General features: G+C 45.5%; 1 protein-coding gene and 1 pseudogene across 8 annotated transcripts in view; both read left to right on the top strand.

The window, feature by feature from the left end:
- ca10a (carbonic anhydrase Xa) overlaps positions 1–14,824 on the top strand; it is a 148,450-nt gene that overhangs the window by 44,244 nt on the left and 89,382 nt on the right. For all 8 annotated transcript variants that reach the window (XR_009793536.1, XR_009793539.1, XR_009793537.1 and 5 more), the window contains exon 3: positions 9,146–9,220. Coding sequence is in view for 3 of the 8 variants with exons in the window: in XM_061809738.1 (XP_061665722.1) it covers positions 9,146–9,220 (75 nt within the window). In the remaining 5 variants the exon portion in view is untranslated. The remainder of the gene's footprint in view (positions 1–9,145; positions 9,221–14,824) is intronic.
- Positions 2,643–2,761, top strand: LOC133496112 (5S ribosomal RNA; annotated as a pseudogene).

Here is a 14,824-nt window from a genome sequence, read left to right as displayed (position 1 = left end):
ACGAGTGTAGCCATGTTGAGGCAGTAACACGAGTGACAGTAACGCCCCTCCCCTTGCATTCTCTCAAGACGTCGCTTATTTCGTGTGCTCTTGACATTAATTTAAGTGTTTATTTCATAAATGTTGTTAACCAAACAAGCCTGCTCCAACCGGTATTCATCCGGAAATAGGAAATGCAAGTTAACCTTATTGAGAATGTACGGAGCATGTACGAAAGCGCATGTTGAGAACTGCTTCACGTAATGAGAGCGCATTTATGTCGAAAGTCATCAACATCATGAGCCATGTCAAAGGAAATTCAGTTACACCAAGGGTGCTCATTGCGTCGCTCTCGAGGCAGTGTGGCGGCGTTTAAAAAAAAAAAAAAAAAAAAGACTATCATCCACCTTGTCGCTTGATTAAGGTGTTGCCAATACTTCGAGCGCATGCACATAAAGGCCCGTTCTAGCAAGCCGGCCTCCTATTTACGGCAGTCACCGTGGTGCGTGCCGCCCCCCCCAAGATTACGTCACGATTGCCGACAGGAATGTTTGTTTACAATGTATCGCTAGCTTGTTGCCACAAACGCCAATTATTTTAGGGTTAGTATTGTATTTAGGATCTTGTTCTTTTGGTCATGACCAATTGGTTGTGCCCATAGGTGAGGGTAAGAATGTAGATCGACTGGTAAATTGAGAGCTTTGCCTTTTGATTTTGCTATCTCTTTACCACAACGGACTGATACAATTTCCACATCACTGCAGACGCTGCACCGATCCGTCTGTCGATCTCCCACTCCATTCTTCCCTCACTCGAACAAAACCCCAAGATACTTGAACTTCTCGACTTGAGGCAGGATCTCATCCCTGACCCGGCGATGGTACACCACCCTTTTCTGACTGAGGTGCTGATTGTCATCCCATCCGCTTCACGCTTGACTTCTTGATGAAGTCAACAGAACCACATCCTCTGCAAAGAGCAAAAATGCGATAATGAGGCCACCAAACCGGATACCCTCTATGCCTCAGCTGCGCCTAGAGATTCTGTCTATAAAAGTTATGAACAAAATCGGTGACAAAGGGTAGCCTTGGCGGAGTCCATCTCTCATCAGAAACAAGTCTGACTTATTGCCGGCAATGCGGACCGAACTCTGACAGCGGTCGTACATGGACTGGACAACCTGTGTCAGTATCAGTATTCCTGAAAAAAACCCACAAGACTCCCCGGGGACATGGTCAAACGCCTTCTCCATGTCCACAAAACACATGTAGACTGGTTGGGTGAAGTCCCATGCACCCTCAAGGATCCTGCTGAGGGTGTGGAGCTGGTCCACTGTTCCACAATCAGGACAAAAACCACGTTGCTCTTGCTGAATCTGAGATTTGACTTTCCGATGGCTCCTCCTCTCCAGCACACCTGAATAGACCTTTCCAGGGAGGCTGAGGAGTGTGATCCCCCATAGGTGGAACACACCCACCGGTCCCCCTTCTTAGAAAAAGGGGACCACCAACCCAGTCTAACAATCCAGAGGCACTGTCCCTGATGTCCACGCAATGTTGCAGAAATGTGTCAGCCAGTATAGCCCCACAACATCCAGAGCCTTTAGGAACTTCGGGCGAATCTCATCTACCCCGGGGCCCTGGCACCAAAGAGGTTTTTAACCACCTCAGTGACCTCAACCCCAGAGGTAGAAGGGCCCGCCTCAGAGAACCCACACTCAGCTTCATCATGGGAAGGCATGCTGGTGGAATTAAGGTTCTCCACACCGGTCAGCAGTGCCCCGTCCTCACTATACACAGTGCTGACGGTGCACTGCTTTCCACACCTGAGACGCCGGACAGTGGACCAGAATTTCCTTGACGCCGTCTTGAAGTCGTTCTCCATGGCCTCATCAAACTCCTCCCACACCCGGGTTTTTGCCTTTGTGACCACCGAAGATGCATTCCGCTTGGCCATCCGGTAGCTATCACCTGCCTCAGGAGTACCACAGGCCAAAAATGCCCGATAGGACTCCTTCTTCAGCTTTACAGGATCCCACGTGTTTGGGGGTTGCCGTCACGACAGGCACTGACCACCTTAAGGCCACAGCTTTGGTTGCCGCCTAAGCAATGGAGACGTGGAACATCGTCCACTCGGACTCAATGTCACCTGCCTCTTCCTGAACGTGAGCATTTCTCACCTTGGGCAACTGTTGAGTGAAACAGAGTCCAACCTCTCTCAGGAGGAATCGTACCAAAGTCCAAGCGGTGCGTAGAGGTAAGTCCGACTATATCTAGTCAGAACTTCTCGACCTCACACACCAACTCGGGCTCCTTCCCTGCCAGAGAGGTGACATTCAATGTCACTAGAGCTAGTTTCTGTAGCTGGGGATTGGATCGCCAAAGTCCCCGCCTTTGGCCACCACCCAGTTCACATCGCACCCAACCCCTATGGTCCATCTCACAGGTGGTGAGCCCATGGTACCCACCCATGTTACCCTTTTGGGCTGTGCCCGGCCGAGCCCCATGAGTGCAGGCCCAGCTACCAGGCGCTCACCTTGGAGCCCCACCTTCAGGCCTGGCTCCAAAATGGGGCCCGGTTACCCACGTCCAGGCAACGGAAGCGACATCCAACATTTGGACTCATCATTGGGGTTTTGGAGTTGCACTTTGTCTTGTCCCTGGCCTTACGGCCATGCTACCCTGAGAACGCCCAATGTCGTTATATCTCGGAAGCTAAGCAGGTTTAGCCCTGGTTAGTACTTGGATGGGAGACTGCCTGGGAATACCAGGTGGTATAAGCTTCTCTTCCTGGCTAAATGCAGAGGGGTTGCCTCTGGCGTAAAAACTGTGCCAAACAAATATGCTTTGGCGACCCCTAATTGGACAATCCAAAAGGGAAAGAAGAAGAAGAAGATCTTGTCTGGACCCTCACCTAGGACCTTTTTGAAGTGAAGCCCCAGAGAACTTAGCTCCGAGGTTAATCGGGAGACACAAACCCTTCCACCATGATAAGGTGACAGCTCCACACATTATACATAACACCCTTAATTTCAAGTGTCAGTCTCATTACGTTATCTGATACTCTTCACTTCAAGTACATTTTTAGCTAACTCTTCCTTCAAAATAATGCCAACTCCATTTCTCTTCACATCTACTCCATAGTAAAAAATAATTTCAACCCTGTCCCTTAACCTCTAGCATTACGGCTTTTCCACCGGCTCTCTCAGAATCACAACATCTTGACCTTTGTCCAAAACATTATGTACACCTATTCCTGAGCTTATCCTGTGGTGGTCCCAACATTCACAGTATCCCCACACACCCCCACATGCTCAATGCTTTCTGCCCAAAATAATCTGCAAAGGTAGAGGTGGCGAAAGTCAAACAAGAGTCATATGACGGCATGTACACCATGTTGGACACAAAAGGAGAAAAGGATATCTACAGGAAGGCCAGACAGAGGGATAGAGATGGGAAGAATGTGCAGCAAGTAAAGGTGATTTAGGATAGCGATGGAAGTATGTTGACTGGTGGCAGTGATGTGCTAAGTAGATGGAAAGACTACTTTGAGAAGCAAATGAAGGAAGAATGGAAGAGAAGGTAGAGTAAAAAGACGCAAGCAAGAATGATCGGGAAGTGGCATTGATCATTAAGGGAGAAGTTAGAAAGGCACTGAACAGAATGAAAATAGGAAAGACTGATGACATACCAGTGGAGGTATGGAAGCAGTTTGGAGAGGTGGCTGTGGAGCTTTTGCCCAACTTATTCAATAGAATACTAGTGGGAGAGAAGATGCCAGAAGAATGGAAGGAAACTGTGCTAGAAACTGCAGAAACCAGAGAGGAATAAAGATGATGAGCCACACAATGAAGTAAGTGAAAGAGTAGTGGAAGCTAGACTCAGGACAGAAATAAGTATCTGCGTGCAACAATATGATTTCATGCCTAGAAAGTGTACCACAGATGGATTATTTCCCTTGAGAGATAGATAGGAACTGTGGTACTGCATGCGCAAGTCTGATGTGGCGGAGAAATATGTTAGAATAGTACAGGACATGTTTGAGGGCAGCAGAACAACGGTGAGATGTCCCGTAGGTGTCAGTCACTCACATTTGACAAGCGCAACCATGCTCACGCGGCTTCGGGCTCACAAATCAGGACAATCGAGCACGAAAAATCACACGCGTAAAATGTGTTACGAGTAGAAATACATAAACATTCTTAGCGCACATGGAAACCAATCAGCACAGTGAACCACAGCCTGCCTTTTTTTTTTTTTTTTTAAACACGGAAGCACAAGGTCTCCTGCTGTTTATCTGATTCCGCCCACCTTCAGCTCTTAAAGGGGTACACTCATAATTAGAAACACCGTCCACCCACACATTCTGGGCTACGTAGAGCATGGTGCTTGTGTTTACTCTCAATAATAATGGCAAAAGAAAGAGAAGTGCTGTTGCTTTAATGAATGTCAGGGTCTGTGAATAATGGAAGAAAAAGTGTTGAAACGAGATTCTCTTTTTGAGTAAAAAAGATCTGGTCTGAAGCCAAAGTAGAAAGTACAGGATGAGATGGTGTATAATGTTAAAATCCCACCTTGGTACAGCCTGATCAAGGATGAAAGCACAGACAATACAGGGCACAAAAAGCTAATTCTGTATTTTAAATATAGGAGGCGACATAACATTAACCTTAAAACTGTTTGGGAGCATCATTTAGCTTTCAACATGCATTGCTAAAGATATTCTGCAAGCAATAATTGAGTTTTACACCAAGAAAAACAGACGGGGATATCATTGTGTATTTAAAAAAAAAAAGAAAATAAACAAAGCTACAAACGACCTCTCACATTTATAGTTCATAGTTGACTTGGTTTAGTTACAGTCACTCACAGATGAGCACAACAGCGCTCGCGCACCTTTGCGCTCTCAAATCGCCAGTCGAGCACGAAAAATCACGCGTAAAATTTGTTCTGAGTAGAAAAAATATTGAAAGACATCACTTATTTTGTGTAGTCTTGACATTAATTTACGTGTTTATTTTATCAATGTTAACTCAACAAGCCTGCTCCTAAACAATCAGTCTTCACCCAGAAACAGGAAATGCAAGTTATGCAAGTTAACCGTACTGAGCATGTCCGGAAGTGATGCCACAAGTGCATGTTCAGAGCTTCTTCACTTACTGTGTGCGCATTAACATTCAAAGTCATCAACATTATGAGTTAGGTAAAAGGAAATTCTGTTACACCAGGGGTGCTCAATGTGTCCATCGCGAGGCAGTTTTGGTTGATGGTTTGACTGTGTGCCCAAAAACAAAAAAAGAGATTTGTCATCCACCTCGTCGCTTGATTCAGGTGTGGCCAATACCTCGAGCGCACACACATAAAGGCGCGTTCTAGCAAGCCAACCTCCTATTTACGGCAGTCGGGGCATGCACCTCCCCACCCACTACCCGCCCCGCTAACTATAATACGTATGAGATATTGATTTACTTTGACTTGATGTCAGCTCTAAGGGTCATTTTCCCTGTGGTCCGCGTTATCTTTAAGTTGAAAACTTTTCCCCTCTACATGCTTTAGGAAGATATCGATCATCTACTGCTAGCTTTCATTAATGGATTGACAATATCGATACCACCGTAAATTACACTAGATTATAACAATACATCACGATTACCGACAGAAATGTTGGTTACAATGTATCGCTAGCAAGTTGCTACTAATGCCGATTATGTTGAACTAAACTTTCAGCATTTTCAAAACATTGCGGGTATAGACTGTTCGTGTTTATTCCTTGACTGGCCAGTGGATTTAAGTTTTCTTCAGATAATGTTTGTCAGATCAAGCATTTTTATTGAATATTTTTAAATACAGTTTTACATCATGTGCTACTAATATCAGTTCAAATTGGAAATTAACATTTCTGAGTTTGAAATTTGTTTTCTATTTCAGTTATGTATTTGTTTATTTTATTTTTAACTTACAGTTATGTTATATTAATCTAGTAAGTTATTTTAAGGTCTTAAGATTCCATCCCTAATCACACCCATAACTTTGTCTGCGAGCATGACTGACCACACGCGTACATTTTTCAAATGTATGAGGGGAGCAGAACAGCGGTGAGATGTGCTGTTGGTGTGTCAGAAGAATTTATGGTGGAGGTGGGAGTGCATCAGGGATCTACGGTGAGCCCCTTCCTGTTTGCGGCAGTAATGGATAGGCTGACAGACGAATCCCCTTGGACCACGATGTTCGCAGATGGTATTGTGATCTGAAGTGAAAGCAGTGAGCAGGCGGAGGAACAATTAGAAAGATGGAGGTACGCACTGGAAAGGAGAGGAATGAAGATGAGAAGAAGTAAAACTGCAAATATGTGCGTGAATACGAAGGGCGGAGGAGGAAGAGTGAAGCTCCAGGGAGAAGAGATAGTGAGGGTGGACGATTTCAAAACTTGAGGTCAACAATCAAGAGCAATGGAGAGTGTGGTAAGGAAGTGAAGAAACGGGTGCAAGCGGGATGGAACAGTTGGCAGAAGGTGTCTGGTGTTCTATGTAACAGAAGAGTATCTGCCAGGATGAATGGCAAAGATTATAAAACAGTGGTGAGGCCGGCCATGATGTACGGATGAAAGACTGTGGCTCCGAAGAAACAACAGGAAGCAGATCTAGAGGTAGCAGAAATGAAGATGCTGAAGTTCTCGGTTGGTGTGAACAGGTTGGGTAGGATTAGAAATAGCCAAAGTTGGATGTTTTGGAAACAAGGTGAGAGAGAGCAGACTTCGATGGTTTGGACATGTTCAGAGGCGAGAGAGTGAGTATGTTGGTAGAAGGGTATTGAGGATGGATCTGCCAGACAAAAGAGCGAGAAGAAGACCAAAGAAAAGGTTGATGGATGTTTTGAGGGAGGACATGAGGACAGTGGGTGTTAGAGAGGAGGATGCACGAGATAGGCTTAAGAGAAAAAGATCACACACTGTGGCGACCCCTAACGGGACGAGGCAAAAGAAAAAGAAGAAGAAGAAGAAAAAAAGAATGATAAAGAGGCAATGTGTGTGGTTCTTTATAGTGCACAAGGATATTTCGTGAAAATTGTGTTCTTAAGAGTGTGTGCGAACAAGAAAAGCAAATAAATGCTGGTGCATGCTCTGATTATATTCTTTTGTTTCTATCAACAAAAATTGAAAAAAATGAAATAAAATTCAAATAAGGTATTGACAACAGATCATACGTGGTACATGTCGAGAACAGCCAGGGCGTGACGATGGTATCACAAAACATTTCATCAGTTCATCGTCGACATTGACAACCAGCTACAATCGTTTCCCTTATTGAATGTGGAACTTCATCAATGGGTACAAGAGTTTACCCCGTTCATTGATTTGCTGAGGAAACTGGTCATTCATTCAGAACCTTTGAGCTCACAAACTTTTAATTTCACTGACATTTTGTTTGGAAGTGTTCAAACTTTGTAATGATGGAATGTGGTCGGTTTCCTGGATTTGGGCCTCCTAATTGATAAACATGGTGAAAGATAATCTTGTTGACTGTATCTTCGTGGATTTTTTAAATTTGTGCCTTGGTTTAATGGTGCGTTTTTTTTGGAATTCTCAAGAAAATGAGATTCTCATGCATGCTTCATTATTGAATGTCCACTGTGATTTTTGTTGGGATTTTATATTCCAGTCTGCGGATTTACAAATCCAACAACACAATTACAATTGCGTTCACGCTGATCATGTTTGGTCTGAGAAGAGCATTATCTCATCTTAGGTCCTGACATTGCTGTGGAACTCAGAGCTGTTTTTGAGTTCGACAAATTCTTGTCAAAGAAGGTTATGTGTCATTGACAATTTCTCATTGATTGATAGGACAATACTCTCCTGTGACTCTGTCAAGTAAATCATCTGTCGAAGTCAACAAATTTGCCTTTTTTCTGCTCAGTGCGGGAGCAGGGATCCTCAAGTCAGTTTATGTTTCTTTGAGAATCTCAAAAGGCTCTCTGAGTTAGCACTAACCCTATGGTGAATGAGAAAAGAAATAATGAAGTAAACAACAGACACTGTAAAAGGAAAAGACAGGGAAAGAAGAAAATTTGTCTTGTATGAGCTTCTTTTTCCATGTCTATGCTTGAGGTGCAGCCATGTTTTCATCTTCAGATATAATCTCACGTTGTTTCAGCATGCTCTCTCAGTTGTGTTGGTATGACCAATAAATTCCTTGAAATACTGAACAAGGCCATATACTGTCATAGACTTCAGTACTCAATACATAGCAATGTGAGAACAGACTCATTGAGGTAACAAAATTGAGTGCTTGCATTCTAAAATCTATCAATCCATTTTATTAGCCGCTTATCCTCACAAGGGTCGCGGGAGTGCTGGAGCCTATCCCAGATGTCAATGGGCAGGAGGCAGGGTACACCCTGAACTGGTTGCCAGCCAATCACAGGGCACATAGGGACAAACAGCCGCACTCACAATCACACCTATAGGCAATTTAAAGTGTCCAATTAATGTGCATGTTTTTGGGATGTGGGAGGGAACTGGAGTGGCTGGAGAAAACCCACGCAGGCACGGGAAGAACATGCAAACCCCACACAGGCGGGGCTGGGATCGAACCCTGGACCTCAGGGCTGTGAGGCCAATGCTTTACAGCTGTTCCACCGTGCCGCCACACTCTAAAATAACAAAATAAAAATAACTACAGCTTATCTTAACCGAGATGGCACAGTGACACAACTATAGAGCATAGGGCTCACAGTTATGAGGACCAGGGTTCCGATCCCTCTGTGGAGTTTGTATGTTCTCCCCGTGCCTGTGTGGGTTTCTCCGGGCACTCTTGTTTCCTCCCATATCCCAAAAACATGCATTATTTGGAGACTTTAAAATTGCCCCTAGGTGAGATTGAGAGTGCAACTGATGTCTGTGTCCATGAACCCTACGATTGGTTGGTGACCAGTTCAGGGTGTACCCTGCTTCCTGCTCGATGACAGCTGGGATAGGCTCCAGCACTTCCGTGACCCTCATGAGGATAAGCAGCTCAGAAAATGTATAGATGATTTTATCTGCACTTAGGCTCTGACAGTTTGTGTTGTCTCAATGATCCTACTTCCTTTGTGAATATATCATTGTGCAATGGGATTTCAAGCAAGACGGTGCCCATTAATTTTGTTTTTTTTTTTCCATCTCACAGCCCAGCAAAATCCACTCAAAATTCATGAAGGCTGGTGGGCATACAAGCAAGTGGTACAGGGAAGCTTTGTTCCAGGTAAGATTAAATAAAAAATAGTTTGTATACGTGTGTGTGGAATTTGCATGTTCTCCCCGTGCCTCCGTGGGTTTTCTCCGGGCATTCTGGTTTCCTCCCACATCCCAAAAATATGCACGATTTCTTGGACACTCTAGATTGATCCTAGGTGTCATTGTGAGTGCAGCTGTTTGTCTCTATGTGCCCTGCGATTGGCTGGCAACCAGTTCAGGGTGTACCCCGCCTCCTGCCCGTTGACAGCTGTTGCTGATGTTTATGTGGAGTTTATGCGCAACAAGCAGTAAGTCGATCAACAAAAACAGGCAGAGAAGTTTGCTGGCCTGAAGATGAGAACATGGAACGTCCGAACAATGAAATCGGGTTTCTCTGACAATTATCAAGACATGAGTGACACCCAAAAAACAGCTATCATCGACTGTAAGCAAGGCAGGCTGCAGATTATTTCCGTCCATGCGTCAACCTCACTCCCAGCTACCAGAACACTGGTTGCGATACAAACCACTCTATTGTACAGTAAGGTGAAACTACAGAGCAGAAGAATCTGTCGCTCAAAGAGAGCTGGCAGACTCCGCATAAACTCCAGGAACACAGAAAACCCAACCAAAGTTTGGTGCTGCAAAGGAAAAATGTCTACTCTCTCTTTCTAACACAGAGCTCGACAAACGCATCACCAAATCCACGACTACAATGGCGAGACTCAACAAGAGAGTTTTTTGACAAACACCAAGTTGACTGAGCACACAAACCTCTAATTGTATGAGGCCTGTGTCGTGAGCGCTCTCCTCTATGGAAGTGAGGCATGGAAAATGAGAGCCAAACACACAACCTTTGTGCCTTCCAGATGTGCTGTCTCTGCCGCATCCTGGGCATCACCTGGCAGTACAAGGGGACAAACGCAAGCACACTGGACAGAGCCATGATTTCCAGGATGTATAATCTTCTTAAAGAGGCATCTGCGCTGGTTTGGCCATGTAGTGCGTATGGAAGATGGAAGAATTTCAGAGGACCTACTCTATTGGAGACACAAGTAACCCATCCCATAGGCAGACCCAAACTTCGCCTTAAAGATGTCTGCAAGAGAAACCTTGAAAACCCTTGAAATTAATATGGACACCAAGGAAGCCACTGCCTCTGACTAACTGGCCTGGAGATGGGGAGTTAAACAGGGGTTGTCAAAAGCAAAGAGACAAAGAAGAAAGGCTTCAACCCAGGCAGATAGACCAGCAACTGCACTCATCTTTCCTGGATGCTGGAGAGACTACCATTCTTGCTATGGCCTGACCAGCCACACCAGATGATGTCTTCAACTCCAGGATGAAAGCTCATAGTCTCCTGAGACTCAGATACTGAAAAAGAGCGGTATACAGGGAAGAAAACAAGTATTTGAACACCCTGCTATACTTTCTCCGACTTAAAAATCATGGAGTGGTCTGAAATTTTCATCATAGGTGCATGTCCACGGTGAGAGAGATATTCTAAAAAGAAAAATCCAGAAATCAGAATATATGATTTTTTTAACGATTTATTTGTGTGATACAACTGCAAATAAATATTTGAACACCTGTCTATAAGATAGAATTCTGACCCTCAAAGATCTGTTAGTCTGGCTTTAACAATCCACCTCCACTCCATGTATTATCCCAAATCAGATGCACCTGTGTAAGGTCGTTAGGTGCATAAAGACACCTGTCAACCTCATACCGTCAGTAAGACTCAAACTTGTAACATGGCTAATACCAAAGAGCTGTCCAAAGACACCAGAGACAAAATTGTACAACTCCACACAGCTAGAAAGGGCGACGGAGAAATTGCCAAGCAGCTTGGTGAAAAAAGGTCCACTGTTGGAGCAATCATTAGAAAATGGAAGAAGCTAAACATGACAATCAATCTCAATCTGAGTGGAGCTCCATGCAAGATATCACCTCACAGGATCACAATGATCCTTAGAAAGGTGAGGAATCAGCCCAGGACTACACGACAGGACTTGGTCAATGACCTGAAAAGAGTGGGACCACCGTTTTCAAGGTGACTGTTGGTAATTTACTAAGACGTCATGGTTTAAAATCATGCATGGCACGGAAAGTTCCCCTGCTTAAACCAGCACATGTCAAGCCCCGTCTTAAGTTTGCCAATGACCATTTGGATGATACAGAGGAGTCATGGGAGAAGGTTTTGTGGTCAGATGAGACCAAAATTGAACTTTTTGGTCATAATTCCACTGACTGTCTTTGGAGGAAGACGAATGATGAGTTCCATCCGAAGAACACCATTCTTACTGTGAAGCATGGGGGTGGTAGCACCCTGCTTTCTACACATGGGACGGGACGATTTCACTGTATTAAGGAGAGGATGACCGTGGCCATGTATTGTGAGATTTTGGGGAACAACATCTTTCCCTCAATCAGAGCATTGAAGATGGATCGTGGCGGGGTCTTTCAACATGGCAGTGACCCAAAGCACACAGCCAGGAAAACCAAGGAGTGGCTCCGTAAGAAGCGTATCAATATTCTGGTGTGGCCTAGCCAGTCTCCAGACCTAAACCCAATAGAAAATCTTTGGATCTGTGGTGAGGAGTGGGCCAAAATCCCTGCTGCAGTTTGTGAAGACCTGGTGAACAACTACAGGAAACATTTGACCTCTGTAATTGCAAACAAACGCTAACATAGCGGGTGGCCGTGGGCCACGAGCCGAGCTTCCAGGCGGTGGAGACAGTTAGCCCCGCACGCCGAAGCTCGGGTCGCGGCCCGCCGCCGCCTGGAAGCTCGGCTCGCGGCCCGCCGCCGCCTGGAAGCTCGGCTCGCGGCCCGCCGCCGCCTTGAAAGTTTGGCGCACTGCCCGCCGCCTTGAAAGTTCCGCGCGCGGCCCGCCTCCTTGAAAGTTCAGCGCCCGGCCCGCCGCCTTGAAAGTTCGGCGTGCGGCCTGCCGCCTTGAAAGTTCGGCGCGCCAGGCGTAGATAATAAGGAAATGTTTTCTTATGGGCAGGAGTAACAAGTCGGGCTGGTGTACCATGTGGGACCAAGAATAATTTGGTGATGGAGCACTGGAACTGGCAGGCTTAAGTGCACGCTTTGATGAGTGGCCAACAGGTCCAAAGTTAGGGACCAGACAAAGTACAGCAAAAAGACCATTATGACTAACAATAATGGACTGAGATCAACCTTGCCTGGATGCGGGTCACTGGGGCCCCCATCTGGAGCCAGACCCGAAGGTGGGTCTCATAGGCAAGTACCTGGTGGGCGGGTCTGCACCCATAGGGCCCGGCCAGTCATGGGTCCCCCTGCCCCTTGGGCTCACCACCAGTGGGAGAGTCCATTGGGATTGGATGCAGTGTGAGGCATGGTACATCGAGTTCGGGTGGACCATGTTTCATGCCTCATCTCCTGAGCTGGCCCACCTGAGATGTGGCGATAAGGCAGTTGCTGCCTGTCATGGCAGCAATCCCCAAATCCATTGATGGACACCAACGGTGAGAGATACTGATGCCATCAAGCTGAATAAGGAGTTCCATCGGGCCTTCATGGCTTGTGGGACTCCTGAGGCAGGTGATGGGTTTGTCTGGCCAAGCAGAATGCATCTTTTGTGGTCGCTAAAGCAACAACTTGGGCGTGGGGGTCGGGATGGGGAGTTCAGTGAGCCTATGGAGAAAGACTTCTTGATGGCTTGGAGAAAATTATTTTCCACCATCTAGCATCTCAGTGGGGGGAAGCAGTACACCATCAACACTTTGTATAGCGGGGATGGGGCACTGCTGACCTCAATCCAGGATGTTTTGAGTAGATGGGAGAATACTTTGAAAACCTCCTTAATTTCATCGCCACACCTTCACATAAAGAAGCAAAGTCCGGGTTTTCTGAGGCAGGCCAAGGTGGTTAAAATGCTCCTCAGTGGCAAGGCCAAGGCGGTGGATGAGATTCATCTGGAGTTCCTAAAGCCTCTGGATGTTATGGGGCTGTCCTGTTTAACACACCTCTGGAACAAAGTGGACAGCGGGGTGTCTAGAATCCCCTTTGCTCAAACCAGCAAAATATGACAAAGCACTTCTATTGCGTTGAAGACAATTTAATAACACACACAACAATACAACATAAGTACGATAGAACAACTCACATAAAATAGAAGTTCCAAGACTGAGTAGTCGAGCCAAACGTGTCACGATCCTGCCGCTCCAGCCCGGGCTGTGCGGGTGCCAGTGCGGTTGCGCTGATTGGTAGGCGCACACCTGCGCCTCATGCAGCCTGATTATGCTGTGTATTTATATGACCCCGATGACGACTGGCCGGCGCCAGTTCGTTGAGCTTCATGTCCCGTTCGAGTGCTCCGGTATCCCTGATCGACAACCCGTGTGTACCGACCTTCGCCTGTTCTCCGACCAACCTTGTAAGCCTGACTCCTTTGATACTTCTGCCTGCTTTGATCGTTCTCCTGTGTACCGACTCCTGCCTGCCCACTCACCTGCTCTCTTCGCCCAACGTCCCAACTCCCGCTGCTGCACCTGACTGCCTGCTCGATCCCCGACCACGAAATAATAAACGTTTCTCCCTGAACTACCTTGCATCGTCCGAGTCCTGCATTTGGGTCCTATTCTCGTTCTGATGGGACGTGACAAAACGGCGAATAGTCACCAAAGTTGAATGAATGTTCCCAACCAGGCAAATGTTCTTTCCAGTGAATATTCCAAGTGAGCAAATGTTCCAGAATTGTCCAAAGACAATAGGCAGAAGATGTCAGTGTACTTATGACAAGCAGTGGTGCTGTGGTAAAAAGCCCAGTTGATGGTCTTTTTCGTCCTTAAATAGGCACTCCTTGGAACATTCCAGAATTTTGCATCACAAAAGACCTGCATCGTAATAACTTAAAAGTATGAAAGGAAACCGCATCACAAAAGACCCGCATCATAATAACTTAAAAGGAAAAAGGAAAACACATCACAAAAGAGCATCATAATAACTCAAAAGTTTAAAAGCTCATAGTAGAGACGCTGCTGCTGCTCTACAGTGAAAGGTGCCAGATGAGGTTATTGGGGCATCTCATTCGGATTACTCCCGAATGCCTTTTTGGTCGGTGAGGTATTCCAGGCATGTCTTACCATGATGGGACCATGGGGACGACCAAGGATACTTTAGAGAGACTACGTCTCTCATTTTTTATTACCAAATAAAATACATGTAGTCCGTCAGAAGAGCGACATTGAGTAACAACAAATGAGCAAAGAAAGAATTTTGTGATCTATCATTATAATAACCTCAAACAAAACTTAATTCTGTGGTACAAAATAGTTAAAATGAATGTAAATAACTGCTGATATTTTTTATTTAATATCCTAATGTAATTGACACCATATAGGCCCATAATTCTGACTTAAGAGCACATGTTTTTTTAAATAAGTTGCTCTTGTATTATATCTAGACACTTTACCCTTGTAATTTGCTGTTCAGGTTACTCTGCTGGAACACTGGTACAGTCAGTGTTGTTAAAAGTGTGCTATACACCCATGAATTTATTCTGTTTTCCTCTGCTTTAGCTTCATAATTAGCCCATGTCATTTTGCTGATTGTGTGGTATGCTTAAAAAGTCCTATTACACTTTGTGACCACGGTACGTGTC

The sequence above is a fragment of the Syngnathoides biaculeatus genome, chromosome 22 (assembly GCF_019802595.1).
Source record: "Syngnathoides biaculeatus isolate LvHL_M chromosome 22, ASM1980259v1, whole genome shotgun sequence".
Lineage (NCBI taxonomy): Eukaryota > Metazoa > Chordata > Actinopteri > Syngnathiformes > Syngnathidae > Syngnathoides > Syngnathoides biaculeatus.
Note: the sequence above shows the minus strand (reverse complement) of the source record. Positions and strands in the feature narration are given on the sequence as shown.